This window comes from Melospiza melodia, chromosome 19 (genome assembly GCF_035770615.1).
Source record: "Melospiza melodia melodia isolate bMelMel2 chromosome 19, bMelMel2.pri, whole genome shotgun sequence".
Taxonomy (NCBI): Eukaryota; Metazoa; Chordata; class Aves; order Passeriformes; family Passerellidae; genus Melospiza; species Melospiza melodia.
Genome location: NC_086212.1, coordinates 2,080,438 through 2,094,912, shown reverse-complemented (window position 1 = coordinate 2,094,912; position 14,475 = coordinate 2,080,438). Strand labels below are relative to the sequence as shown.

The 14,475-nt window shown below is 45.4% G+C and overlaps 2 protein-coding genes across 2 annotated transcripts in view; one reads left to right on the top strand and one right to left on the bottom strand.

Moving 5' to 3' along the window:
- Positions 1–2,702, bottom strand: part of CEP250 (centrosomal protein 250) — a 28,500-nt gene extending 25,798 nt beyond the window's left edge. The window contains exons 1-4 of the mRNA XM_063172134.1: positions 2,586–2,702; positions 1,947–2,003; positions 1,206–1,288; positions 475–640 (exon numbers count right to left, since the gene is read on the bottom strand). Coding sequence (XP_063028204.1) covers positions 475–640; positions 1,206–1,288; positions 1,947–2,003; positions 2,586–2,702 — 423 coding nt within the window. The remainder of the gene's footprint in view (positions 1–474; positions 641–1,205; positions 1,289–1,946; positions 2,004–2,585) is intronic.
- A 4,600-nt stretch (positions 2,703–7,302) lies between these two features.
- Positions 7,303–11,338, top strand: GDF5 (growth differentiation factor 5). The gene is made up of 2 exons (XM_063171981.1): positions 7,303–8,163; positions 9,711–11,338. Exons 1-2 carry the CDS (start codon positions 7,530–7,532, stop codon positions 10,577–10,579), a joined length of 1,503 nt encoding a protein of 500 aa, XP_063028051.1. The 5' UTR covers positions 7,303–7,529; the 3' UTR covers positions 10,580–11,338.
- Positions 11,339–14,475: the final 3,137 nt, after the last annotated feature.

The following is a 14,475-nucleotide window of genomic DNA, read 5'->3' as shown; positions in this document are numbered from 1 at the left end:
GTCCTGGGCTTCTTCTTCATGCTTCTCTTCCTTCTTCTTCATGGATTTGGGTGGCATTTTGTAATTGGGGGGAAAAGTCCGCATTGTGGGCTCTTTGGGACCAGTTATTGGGTTAAAAGGGAAAATAATCTAGGTGTCAGTTCTTAATTGGATAGTTTAGCTTTAAAAGACCTTGTAACAAAATATTGTTAGCCATTTTTGCAGTGCTTTTCCAGCGCACTGACCTGGTGTGGACAGCATGCAAAACTCTAGATAAGATAACAATAAACAAGAACCTGAAGACCGAAAAGATCGAGTGTGTCTCTTTTTTCCTGACACAAGACTGCTCCAGGAGGGTCTCCCCCAACAGAGGAGCCCCCTGGAAGGGCACAGCCAGAGTCCCAGAAGTTGGGGAATCAGCAGCAGGTACCCAACAAGGAACAAAAGGCATTCCCACTCCCATTCCCCTCCGGCACTCCCGTGGCCCATCCTCACCTCCCGTTCACTGCGCCACTCGCTCTCCTTCAGCTCCAGCTCCTCCCGGGCCCTCATCCAATCCACCGTCAGCTTCCCAACATCTTCCTTGAGGGCAGAATTCACCTCGCTTGCTTTATCGAGGTGCTCCTGCAGGAGAGTGTTCACTTCTGCCAGATTCTCACACCTTGGAGAGAGAGAGAAACAACAATGAGGTCACTGAGCAACAGCTCTCCAGCATCCATGTGATTTTCCAGCTCCCTTAACAGTGGCTTTGTTGTCTAAGAGGCAGTAAAAGCACTTTACAGGCTTAACTAAGATCTCTCTGTGATGAAAACCCCATTTGCTTCTCTGTGCTTTGAGCCTTCAATTTCCATCCATGATTTTGGTTTCCCCTTCAACCTTGATGATGCTCACAAGTAACAATTTGCCCCCTCTTCACGCTGATGGTCACTGGATGTATCACTTTTCTATAGCACTGTCCAGAGTTGTTCCCCTACTGAAACACAGAATAATTTGGGCTGGAAAGGGACCTTTCACCAGAATACACACCCCACTTCCCCACTCAAAGCAGAGCCACTCAGCACACAGCACTATTACTGCACCACAGAAAGCAGATTGTGGACCTTTCTCCTGTCAGAGCAGCTTGCCCAACCGCTTCCCTTGGGGAGACCAGGTAGCACCGACAGGTTTTCCCTCACTTCCATGAGCATCCAGGATACCAAGTATGAAGAAATGCTTCTTCCTTGTACCTGTGCTGCTCCTCTTCCACCTGAAGCAGTGCTTTCTCCAGGCTGTGGTCTGCTGTGGCTTCCCACCTGCCTGGAAGGGATCCCTTTAAGAAGAAAGGAAATGTTTAGTCAAATGATAGTGTTTCCTCTACCACTGTCAGCATCCACCATTTTCCCATCCATTTGTTTGGTATCTCAGAAGGTCATGGCTTCTTCCAGGTGTAACAGTGTTGTGACTACAGGGAGTTAGTGTGAGTAGCTCTCCTCACTCTCCTACTGCTACGTGTCCTCGCTTCATGACTTCAAGTGCTGATTTGGACTTGAGGCCTGGGAATGCTCTCCTACTCTTCCACCCCTTGGCTTCTAGGTTTACTTTAGCTATGAAGCAGAAAGAAATGCATAGGGCCAGTTCTGTATGTTGACCACCAGACTTCCAAAAAGCTGTTTCAACTGGTTCTTTCTCCAGGACAGCTGTACCATGTAACACACAGCACAGTCCTCTCCTGAAACCCAGGACAAATGTAACTCCAATGAAGCACTCTTTCACAAAATTAAAATCCTCAGCTGGGTTTTCTGGACTTGTTCTTCTGGGACTACTGACTGCAAATGGACGAAACACTGATGGGAAGATTCACAGTGTTTCTCTAAACTCAGACAGTAACAATCCTCTTTCTTGTAATTGGATTGTAGAGAGTTTTTATTGGTCTAGATTTGGGAACATTAGATACACCCTTTTTAGTTCACAACCTGCAGCACACTCACCCCTCCAGCTTTCACTTGCTGCTCCAACTCTCGACACCAGGTCTGGTACTGCAGTACCTGAATGGATACAGAGAACGAAGATGAGAAAAGCAGCTTGTTATAGACTCCGCTCACCCCACTTTAACTTTTCTCTGACTCTGTCCAAGAGTGATTCTGATACGTTCCACAAGAAGTCACTGCAATATAGGGAAGTTTCACTGTAATAGGACAGAATTGGGGCGGGGTTTCTCTCAGGCACTGTCTGCCCACCTGAGACAGCGGCAGCAAGCAGAACGATGCTTCTGCGGGCAGCTCTACCTGACCTACGGGCCCCGCGTACCCCGAGCCAACATCTGGCTGTTCAAGGGGGTCCTTGAAGCGACCGAAACGAGTTTTCAAACTTGCTCTGCAAGCCAACCAGCCCGACCCCTGCCTGGGACAACCCCGCTAACGGGGCCGAACAGCGGCGATGCTGCAGGCACCGAGATCAGGAGGGGCTCGGCAGCGAGACCGCGGCGGGACGGGCGCTCCCGGGGCCTCCCCGCCCCGAGCTCGGCGCCGCCCGCCCGGGGAGGCCCCGCGAGTTCCCGCCGAGTCCCCCAGGGCAGCGCGGGCGGCCCCGCTCCCCCTCCCCGCCGCCGGGCACCGCCCGCTGCTCACCTCGTCCTGCAGCTGCCGCAACAGCCCCGCCTGGCGCTGCTGCGCCTCCTCCGCGCTCTGCAGCCGCCGCCGCAGCGAGCCCGGGCTGAGCTCCCCATAGCCCGCGCTGCCCGCCATGGCCGGCCCAGCCCAGCCCGGGCCCGGCCCAGCCCGCCCCGAGGGTCCCGCCCCGCCGGCCGCGGGAGGAGCGGCTCCCCGGGGCCGGAAGGCAGCGCAGGCTCCGTGAGGGGCGGCGCGGCCTGCCCGTGGCGGGCCCAGCGCGGGCCGTTGTGGGCGCTTCCGCTCCGGCAGGGAATGTAATCAGAAAATACAGTGACAGTGAACCCTCCGCATTCCATCGGGAATTGTTCTGGGAGTTAGTTAAGTGTGGAAAACGCCAATCACTTGGTTTTAAAATTTTAAAAGTTTAATAGTAATAAAATGGTTATAAAAATAGTAATACAATTAGAGTAATAATAATTTGGACAATTTTAATTAGGACAATATGAGACTATAGAGACAAAGAGTTACGGACGTCCAGGTACCTTGTCTGGGCAGAACGAGCCCGAAAAAGGACCCCCGTTAAGAGAAGATTAACCCTTAAAAACAACAGCCTGTTGCATATTCATACACCTCATACATGATGCATAAATTCCATTCAAACACAGGATTCTGTCTGGTCAGTGTCAGCTTCTTCCTCTGAATCCTAACAGCACCTTCGAGGCGGGAAGAAGTTCATTTCTTCTGATAAGAGAGCAATAAATTCTTTTTCTCTGAAAGATTTAGGTGTCCGGTGGCTGCTATTTTGCTGCGAGTCCTTTATTTAAAAAAAGTATCCTACATAGCATAGTTTCTGTTTTAACATTTTTTATAACCTAAAACTATATTTAACACACTACTTGAGAGAATTAACACAGCATTACTTTCTAACACAACACATATAATATTAATTTTAATATTTGCAAAAAGCCAATCATAAAATACATGCATTTTTCTCATTAAGTTAACCCCATTGCTAAAAATATGTTTCATTTTGTATTTGGCTGCTGAATGACGCTGGCTTGTTTTCAGTCCCTGCTTTTTCCCGTGACAGTGAATGCTTCATCACTGACATTCTGGTTTGTTTTTTTTTTTTTTTTTAAGATGCAGAATAAATGAATTGCCACCAAAATTGTCTTTGGTCAGCAAAGTAATTTGGGATCTCGGGATCTCTCTCTCAAGTCTTGAATCATTTAAATATGCTTCTATTGCAAAGATGAACAATACCTATAAAAGACAACTAATTAACATTGTATACCAAATGGAGGGACTCTGTTAGTGAATAGGCTTGAAGAAGCTTGAAACAAACCCTGAATTTCTCTAACTGGTAACAGGCAGAGGTACCAAAAATAAGAAAAAAAAAATCCACTTAATTCAGAGTTGGGAAAATTAGGTACATCTGTGGAATCAAGAAACAAAAATAACACTCCCATTCAGGATATTCCATGTTTCTATGATTCTGTGCTTTGTAGTTCACTACTGTTTGCAGATGTAGCCAAGTTTATTGATAACCAATGACAGAATTATTTCTTTGGACTTCCAACTTTTTATTTAACAGCACAACATTGTTTTAAATTATGCCACCTTCACATGGAAGTGGAAATATCGTTACATTTGTTTTGCTCTGCTCCAAGACAAGCAAGTTATAATTATAACATCTGTAGGTTTTGTGCAATTCTTTCCTTCTGAAAAGTACAAAGATGTTAAGTTCCTTCCTAAATTATAACTTCACACTTTTAAAAAGCAGTTGCCCAAGAGCTATGGTGCAGAGGTCTAAATCCTCACAGAAATAGAATGATAATTAATTTCAATAAGCAAAACAATGTGACAGCAAGTGGCCTAATTCATAATCTTGTAAGTCCTTTCTGGAAATTAGTGCACCTGGGAAAGGACAATGAATTTCCTGATAGATCACTCTAAAGACTTCCATGTGCAGCTTCAACTGCAACTTTGCACCAGAGAGCAAATTCTAACTCCTGGAATCACATATCCAATGGAGCTGTTCATCCCCAGGGAATGGCAGTGTTTTCAACACTGTGAAATCTTCCTCTGGCTCCCCAGAGTGATCCCTTGCTCTAGACCATGCTGGATATCCAGAAGGGCTGAGATGGAGAAGGCATCACAGCTCATGTAGGCATTATATAATGTCAGGATCTGGAGAACAGGAGGCAGGGCACTTCAGGGAGCAGGGACACAGGTGCTCCTCCCTTTTCAAATCCCACCCAGACCGTGTGAGGGAGGAGCTGCTGTCACAGAACAGGCTCAGGAGGACAGGTGGGCTACATGAACCTGGCCACTGGAGGGACGGGGCACAGAAATGTGGCTGGTGGTGAGCAATGGGAGGCTTGGAGCACCACTGCCACTGTGCCCTGTGTATCCAGAGCCTCACCAGCAGGAGGGTTTCCAGCTACACACGGAACTCCTGCGGTGGAGTTTGAGTTTAGCCAGCTGGAATGACTCCACTATGGTGTAGGGATCATAGGAACCTCTCAGTCTGTGGGTCTTGTTCAGGGTCAGCATTCCACTCTGGGGTCTGTGGGGCTCAGTGCACTCCACAGCATCCGTGCTCCCGTGGTTCCAAGCACTGGGATGGTGTTTGCTTCAAGAGAGCCTCTTTTAAAGAGAGATATTAGTTTGCACACCTTGTTTTGCTTGCTATTCCTTTTTCTTTCTGTCTAGCTCTGTCCAGCCCACTAAGATTTTTTCATCTTAGACACATAAATATTCTTTGAACATATCAATGATCATGCTTTAATTTGATTTACTAAGACAAGGCCCATGTAATCACACTGTCCAACCTCCTGCTCTTTCACATCCCATCTCTTAAATAATTTGTAAATCTGTTTCCAAATCTCAGCCGAGTTTGATAGCGCAAATGACCTTTTAAAGATATTAAATTCTTGCAAGCAATGTGAAAACTGGAAGCTGGATAGATTAAAAGTGGAAATTCAACATTTAGCTACTTTTCTGGCTTACTAGCAAGCTGATCAATACCCCCACGGTGCAGAACCAGACACAGCACACCGCCCAGCAGAAAGGTGGGCAATATGGGAGGGATAAAGTGGCTGGGAGGGCCTTGGGATGGTGTGGAGTGACTGCTGGGGAATGGTTTCACCAGAGGTAACTCCCAGGAGAAGCTGCTTTATTTTGTAGGGAAATACAAAAAGTACAACTGACAGCAGAGGAAGGGCCATTAGATCAAAATCAGGAGGATCATGATTTGAATCTACCTTATTTGTGACATCTGTAAAATCACTGAACTCTTCTATCCTTCAGTTCCTCCATCAAAACAAGTGAAGTATTCAGAGCTCCTCATGCCATGCAGGTTGTTATTTATGAAAGCAGTTCACTGCTGCTGATACTGTCAGGGTCAGACCCCTGTCAGGGTGGGTGGGCAATGCTACAGCACACACAGAACAAGCTAAAAGGTGCTGTACCTTTTCCCTTTCATCTTAACTCAGAAAGAAAAGCAATTGCAGAAGGACTGGGCTTAGCATCAGTGCAAGATGAGGGATGGGTCCCAGTAATCCCTGCTGAGTCCAGCCCAGTGCCTCCTTTCCCGAAGGCTCCTTTAGAGCAATAGCTCATTTTGTGCAGGTTATCAAAGCCACACTCGGCTGAAAGCTGCAGGACAGCCCGGACAGCGAGGAGCGCTGGTTTTGACCCGCAGCCTTCTTGGGGCCCCGGGGTCAGCAGCTCTTGGACATTTTGCCCAAGATTAAATTTTGCCCAAAATTAAACAAAGGCTGGTGTTCAGCAGTCTCGGGAGGAAAGACGGGGTTCGCCTGTCTCCAGCTCCCGCGTGGCCCTGCAGAAGGAGGAGGAGGAGGAGGAGGAGGAGGAGGAGGAGGAGGAGGAGGAGGAGGATGGCTGCCTGCAGGGTGCACTGCTGCCCCGCCGCACCGCGCCCCGCGGGGCATCCCCTGCGGCAGGAGCTGCTGCTCCAGCTGCGCTGACACGGGGTTTTTAAAGCACAGCAATAAATAAGCCAAAATACACTGACTGCGGGCACGGCCCTGTTGAGTTTGTGTAAAATTAAATGTTACCCTCGTTAAGCGCCGGCGTTGCAGCACAGCCCTTCAGTCACAGGGGGACGGAGTGAAGGCACTGTTAGAAGTTCTCTGGAAAAAGAGCTACATGAGTTATTTCTAAATTAGTTTATGTATGTGTCCAGCGGACTGTGTGACAGCTCTCAGTTGTTGATCTTGCAGTTTGTCCTGTCTAAACGTGAAGTTCATCGAGGGCTGAGGCAGAGGTCATACTGCCACTTGAAAAGGCATCCTCTGGAGTTTTGAGCCTGTGGAGCTGTTTCACATGAGGCAGAGTATGACTCATGCTAATGAAAAGGGTAAAGAAGATTTTTTTTTAAGAAATATATCGCAGTTAAATTAGTTTAGACAGCATGACATCAGAGAGTAATTAAATAGGTTTGTTGGAATTCCGTTTCCAATTCCAGAGTTCAGGTTTGTAAAAGATTTCTGAGCACCTGCAGGCCTCTGTGTGTGAAATATTTTCACTGGAAAGGATTCAAAACTCAAAACTTTAAAAAAAACCTTTTAACACAGAGGCAGCATTACGCCATTCTTCCTTCTTGGAAAAAAAAAAAAAACCCTTGGATTTAAACAAGACTCCTTCAAGTTTTCAGTCAGTTTTACAGAAGAAAACGAGGTGGTAAACTTTCTCTTTTCAAGAACAACTTCTTTATAGCTGCTGACTGAAGTCAGGGGAGATCATATCTGAGTACATGAGCATTTCCACTATGGGACTGGATACAAGTATTGAACAACGATATCTGAAATGTTTTAATCTCAAACAAAAACCATTTTTGCTAACTTTGGTTTTTAATTTCTTTCATGTTTTCTTCTGCCAAACTGGAGGAACCTTTTCTGAGTTTTTCTTTAGTGGCATTCAGAGGAAGACCAGAGGATGAAAATCCTGCATTTTCTCACTTTACTGCTTTGGCATTTGACTTGGCTGTCTCTGGATCTAGTTCCTGGAGCGCTGAGTAATTCTGAAGCAGGCCAGGGTAATCCAGGATCTAAACTAGGTTTTTTGAAAGCAGAAGGAAAGGAGAGGAATCCCTCTGCACGGGCAGGTACATTGAGGACTGCAAGCCATGGATACAGTGCTGGGACCTCAAAGGCCAGGACTAAAAGCAGTGCTGTGCAGGCTGGAGCTCTGCTGGCCAAGAACGATGACTCAAAGAAGGTTCCCTCGAGAACAGCAGCCACGGAGGGCAAGGTAGGACATCTCCCCAGCAGACCTTCTGGAGTAAGGACAGTCACTCCAAAGGTTCAAAATCTTAGCAGCAAGGTGGCTTTGAAAAAAACTGGCACAAGCAGTACTGACAGTGATTCTCTCAAAACCAAAAAGACTAAAGAGCCTGTAACCCAGAGGGAAGCTAAGGAAACTTTCCGACATCCCCCGATAACGCCACATGAATACATGCTCTCTTTGTACAGGACTCTCTCAGATGCAGAAAGAAAGGGTGTTAATGGAAGTGTAAAACTGGAGGCTGGACTTGCCAATACAATAACCAGCTTTATAGACAAAGGACAAGGTAAGAAAGGAGCTTGTGTGTGAGTGAGTGTGGACAGAGAGAGATGTCTGAGTGTGCTTATAAATGCAGAGAGTATTGGAAAATAACCATGCTTTGGAAAAGTCAAAGAGCTCTTTTTAATGTAAATGAAATCACACAACTTTGCTGCAGATTTTGTCCTCCTGACTTATCTTGGAAAACTCATTTACAGGCAGAACTAGATGGTTGTGTGGCAGCCAAAGAAAACATTTAGGAAGTATTTTAGATGCATATTGTTGAAAATCAATCAGTCTTTGCATGCTTAGGTGTTTAAAAACCTTTTGGATTTTTGTCTTATTTTTTCTTTCTAGCTAGCTGGAAACTAGCTCATGGAAACAGATAATGTTAGATTCTAGTGTGCCTAAAAACTTACAATATGCTAAGAACAGAGCTATTCTGTGAAAAAAAAAAACCCAAAACAACCCAGTCTGGTTTGTTCAAGGTAGAATTGTAAGGAACTACACTGCAGACCCAGGGGTCATTATCCTGTGGGGGGGTGTATCTGTACTACCTTAAAACATTCAGGTAGCACCAAGGAGCCCACAGCTCAGCACAGGCCACCAAGGGTAGCAACATCCAGGACTCCAGAACCTGCAGCTCAACATTCCTGTTCCTTCCAAACACTTCTGGAAATTTGGGCTAGTGTCTGCTTTCACAGCAGAAATAACCAGCCTCCCAATGAATGATGTTCACCTCCCCACCCTGCTTTGGGAGCCCCCTCTTGCTTCCAGTGACATTTGTAAGAGTTTTGTCACGTTCTCAAGGAAGCAACACAGCTGGTGAAGGAATTGTGATGAAAGACTCACCAGGACTGGATTTGTTTGCCATCCCTTCATTAATAGCTTGGCTGCTGGGAAGGGAGGATGCACTGCTCACAAGGGCTGCCTTCAGGTTCCCAGCTTGCCACTGGAAGGCTCTGTTAATGTCACCTCACTGGAATGAATATGGCTCAGCCATATTCTTCACCACCTGAAGCAAGTGAATGTAAAGTCAGGATAAAGAGAGGAATTTTTTTCTGTCCAATTTGAAAAATTGTGAATTATGTGGGGTTAGTTAATTAGGCAATTATCCTTATGTCTGGCAGTTCCTATGGAGGCTGGTTTTAAAGGACTAATTTACTATTGCATCATCTAAGGGTAAATTTGCTCATGTTTGGAGCCAGCATAAGGCCTGAAGCTCTCTTTCAGTAATTTAAGTAGAATATAAATGGTAAATAGGTCCTGTGAATGCTCAGCCCTGAAATAGTATTATTTTTCAACTGGCTAACCACAACTTTGAAGTTAGAAAATGCCCACTGGTGAAAGAAAGAAGATTTCTACAAGGCAGACTCAGAAACTCATTTCTCTGGTGAGTCCCTGAGTTCTTCTGAGTCCCTGCATGGGGCTGATCCCTTAGACAAAAATTGCTCTTTCTGTTCAGTGGGCTAACTTCGAGGCTTATAAGAAAATCTGAGGAAAACCATTAAGAACTGAATAAGTGATATTGCTCTGTGCTTGATATACATTTAAAAATCTGTGTACTTTTTTTAGATGAGCGAGCACCAACTATAAGAAAACAAAAATATATTTTTGACATCAGTGCCTTAGAAAAAGACGGTTTGCTGGGAGCAGAGCTTCGAATATTGAGAAAAAAACCTTCTGATACCTGGAAGTCTCATTCTTCTGGAAAAACTTCCCAAGTAAAATTATTTAGTTGCTCTACAAACAGACAAGCCTCAACACTCTTGGACTCTCGGACTGTCAGCATCACCGATACACCCAAGTGGGAAGTGTTTGACATCTGGAAACTTTTCAGAAACTTTAAAAACTTGGTTAACTTGTGTTTTGAACTGGAAACTTTTGACAGGGGGAGAGCTGTTGATCTCAGGAGTGTGGGATTTAATAGAACAGGAAGACAGGTCAATGAAAAGGCTCTGTTCTTGGTGTTTGGGAGGACGAAAAAAAGAGATTTATTCTTCAATGAAATCAAAGCTAGATCCGGCCAAGATGACAAAACTGTTTATGAGTACTTATTCAACCAGAGGCGGAAGAGAAGAGCTCCTCTAGCAACACGGCAAGGCAAGAGGCCCACCAAGAATCTGAAGGCGAGGTGTAGCAGAAAAGCCCTCCACGTGAATTTTAAGGATATGGGCTGGGATGACTGGATAATTGCCCCCCTGGAGTATGAGGCGTATCACTGCGAAGGGCTCTGTGAATTCCCGCTCCGCTCCCACCTGGAGCCCACCAACCACGCAGTCATCCAGACTTTAATGAACTCCATGGACCCCGAGTCCACGCCCCCGACTTGCTGCGTCCCAACCCGGCTGAGCCCCATCAGCATCCTTTTCATTGACTCTGCAAACAACGTGGTCTACAAGCAGTACGAGGACATGGTGGTGGAGTCCTGTGGCTGCAGGTAGCAGAACAGCTGCTCACGTGAATATGTTATGAAAGGTAGTTTGACACATTGGACATAACTTCTCAAACAAGGTTAACTAGATTTCTTACCCCTAGGGTAAGTGTGTTTACAAGGATGTAGCAATAAATCCAGTGTTTCTGTGTGTCTCCATGGACATATTGCAGATGCATTTGGATGCTGTCACACAGCTGGATTTAAGGCCCTGTGCTACTGGCAACACAGGATTGACTCTAAGTGAAGTCCATGACAGAGAAGATGATACCTGGACACCTTGAGATCTCGTGCTTTTAGCCTCGAGGCAGTGGATGGAGATGATATCAGTGAGCTGTGGATATGACCTGTTTGTTCCTTGAACATTGTTCTTGAGAATGAATTTCTGTCTGATTCCCATGTGCTTTGTCCATTCATAAATGTGAGAAAAGAGTCCCAATGTTGACTAGAGTTGTTGTGTTCTGGTGTAAATAGTTGCACTGTAATATGATTTCCTTCTGATTAGCTCTTGAAACTATGCATATATAAAAAGGGGTCATTAAATATAATATGTTGGCTTAGTTTTAAGTTTTACATAAAGATAGGTGATGCAGGAGGTATTTGCTTCCATGTATGTTTTCCTCCAAGCTACACATCTTTCTTAAGTATCCACCTTTCCATTATTATGTAGCAAAATATATTATTCTGTATAAGGTCCAAGTTGTTCTCAAGTGCTCCTAGTAAAACTGTTCAATTATGGCATAAGATGTAATAAATTATTGACACAGTGCTGCATTGTGCCTAGCTGTCCAACTCTGCATAATTATAACACAATTAAAAAATTGTTTTATGTTTTTATACAATAAATACAAGTGAAAGGGACTTTTCCATGCAGCAGAATACCAGGGGTATGCAAAACATGTCTGTGTATTTTGCTGCCACAGAGAGAAACTGTGGAAACATTGAAGGAAAGATCTGAAAGGAAGGCCTGGTTTGATCTGGTGGGGAATGACACTGTGACTTGATGTGTTTGGGGCAAAAATGAGTTATGCAGATGGTTGCAAAAGAGCTTTGGTATCCATTTATTTCAGCCTCCAAGGGCTATGTGCTCGTATATCTCCTTTATCTGTTACAGACATGGATTATAAATGGGATTGCCCCTGTATGTTTCCACCCACAAAAGGAGGTACCAAATGTTCAACTACAGATGGATCAGAAAGGTGATGTGAACCAACAGAAATTACTGAAGGAGTTTATCCATAGTACAAAATATAAAAGCTAAATTTTGATATTGCTTAGACCATCGAGTCATAAGATTTCCCGGCTCTGCACAGCATCACTGGTGTGGTAGAGGCAGGGAGCTGAGTACAGTCCCAAGGTCCTTCTGCTCAGTACCCCAGTCTGGACATGCTCCAGCTCACACCAGCAGCAAAGCATCCTAAATTCCTGATCAATGGCCATAAACAGCAACATAAAGCTCTGCCCTTCCTCCTGCACTCTCTGGGCAGCTCAGCCTTTAACCAGCTTAATCTACCTGGATAAGCAGCCTTGCTGCCAGACACTGGGGGAACCCCTGTGCAGGGGACCTGCCCTGTGCCCTCACCTGCAGTTCAGGGATGCAGAACAGCCCTGCAGGGAGATTTGGTCTGTGGGATTTGCTCAGTGCCATCATTCCTGCCTGCGAAGACTGACACTGCCTGGCTTGGAGGGGCTGACACTGCCTGCTTTTCCTGCCTGCAGGCACTGCCCACCTGCTGCAAACCCGGGGACCAGAAAGCTGCCCCTGCCCAGATGGTGAATGCCCAGCAGGGCAGCAGGCACAGGAATGAAGAGCACTTGAAGCTCCTTTGTACCAAGTGTGTGAGAAATTCGGTGTTTTATGGGTCTTTTTGGTGGGCCAGGGCTGTCTGCAGGGATTCCCCATCTCCCTTCCAGACTCTCGGTGTCCCGTCCCAGGTCCTGCTCTTCCTCATCCTCATGGAGCCTTAGGCCAGGCACAGCATTACTGGCCCCAGCACTATCTGCCTTTCACCAGCCAGTCTTTCAAAACTACAAGTCTAAGCTTTACTAAAACCTGATTTAAATACTGCTGATTTTTACTGTTGCTACAGTAGGAGGGAAAACATTCCCCTGCCAAGTCCAAAGCCAGGAGGGGCAGCTCAGGCTTTTTTTTTTTTTCCTGATCTGTTCAAGCAGTTCTTTTCCAGCTCCTGGCTGCTGTCAGGTGTGTTTGCAGCTTTCTCTAGCACTGGCTCCAGCTATCTCCTGGAGAGGTTTGCTCAATGGACATGACAAAGGGTTGTCTCCTTTCTTCCTTAGGCAAGTGCTGCTCCCACTCTGGGAATGCTGTTTGCACATTCCCAAGGAAATCTCTGCTCTGACCTTTGAGACACAGCTGTGCCATGCCAGTTACAACCACACAGGCACGTTCCTCAATGGCTAAGGGTGATCAGTTTAAAATAGCAAATACTGCCTATTTAAATACACTTGAAGCAAATCTAAGCTAAGACAAGTTAACTCCTGGGATTAGGACTGCCTGCACGGGGCAGTTTGCTTCAGTACACCTGGATTCATCAAGTGCTGTAACAACTGTGCTGGATGGGAGCACTGGTGTTACACATGAGGCATGATAGTTTGGAAATCTGAGGAGGAAAATTCCTGTTCAGTTCACACTGCAGAGCTGGTGACCAGCCTGAGAGTCCCGATTAGGCTGGTCACAGTAGAAAGTTTCTAAAACCTAATAGGTATAAACCTCTCTGAGGTTCTTTCTTGCTGTCCTTGTATCAGTTTTTCAATGCATGAATAAAGCAAAATAAAAGCTCAGGTAAATGGTATTTAAATTGAGTGTGTATCAGCATCTAAATGGAAAAATATGCCATGGTTTTGCAATTATCCCAAAGCAAACAGTATGATCTGAGGAAAAATGAAAAGAAATACTGTCAAACTAAAGTCTTAACAAACACCCTTTTGGTAATCATTCAAAAGCCTACATTCTGCTTGGTAGGAATTATACCTAGAAAGGAAAATAAAAAAAAAACCATCAGTAGGTCTGTAATGTCCATTTAAACAAATTTGAAGGTACAGACAGTAAAATGCTGGAGTCATTATGGATTATTACTGCTTCAAAAATGGCTTTTGACAAAACAGAAGCAGTTTAAGCCCAAGTTTCTGGATCAGGAGGTAACATGACATTCAGTTTGTTTGGCTCGTCTCTCAAATGTGGTGACATCCAGAAGGGACAGCCCTGGCGCTGCTCAAGTTTGGTTCAGCTCAAAGTGAGGAGTTTATAATCATGGGCATAGGAATATGGTAGGGGTTTTTTTTACTTTCAGGTCTAAATTGGAGCATTCTTGGTTGATACCATTAGCTATAAACCAATATTGTCATGTCCAGAGTGTCCTTTTGCATTTACATTGTGAAATTGGCTGATAAGTCTGGAAATTGCAGTTCTACACTATTTTGTTCTGGAAAGCTCTACTGACTTTGCCCATGGTGTAAATGTGTACTAGCCTAGAGGTGCTTTATTGGTACATTGCTAGGGGCATTGGAATTCCCTGGCACAGACTTCTGTCTTCTCCCAAATTGTTGCAAATCTTGTCAAGGCCGTGCCTGGCAGTCTCAGTTCCAGTTACCTGGCATGTGGACAGAAAAAGGCTTTGAAACTTCTCCAGGTACATGAATGGCATGGATGAGCACAAAAGAAAGACCCAGGCAGGATTCATTCAATCTTCATTCCCCTCCAAACCCTGGGGTTTGGGAATAAGGCACACCCTGGAGTTGACACTCGGCACAGAAACTGGAGAGAAACAGGGAACCCAACATTGGCCAAGGAAGTGGTGGAGTCACCCATCCCTGGAAGTTCAGCAAACAAGCAGATGTGACATTTCCTGATGTGCTTCAGTGGAAGTCTTTTCCAACCTGAGTGAC

Bases quoted from the DNA above. Each gene is read 5' to 3' on its own strand.
- GDF5 (XM_063171981.1), top strand. From the start codon at position 7,530: ATGAAAATCCTGCATTTTCTCACTTTACTGCTTTGGCATTTGACTTGG. The intron at 8,164-9,710 runs GTAAGAAAGGAG...TACTTTTTTTAG, and splicing joins CTTTATAGACAAAGGACAAG to ATGAGCGAGCACCAACTATA.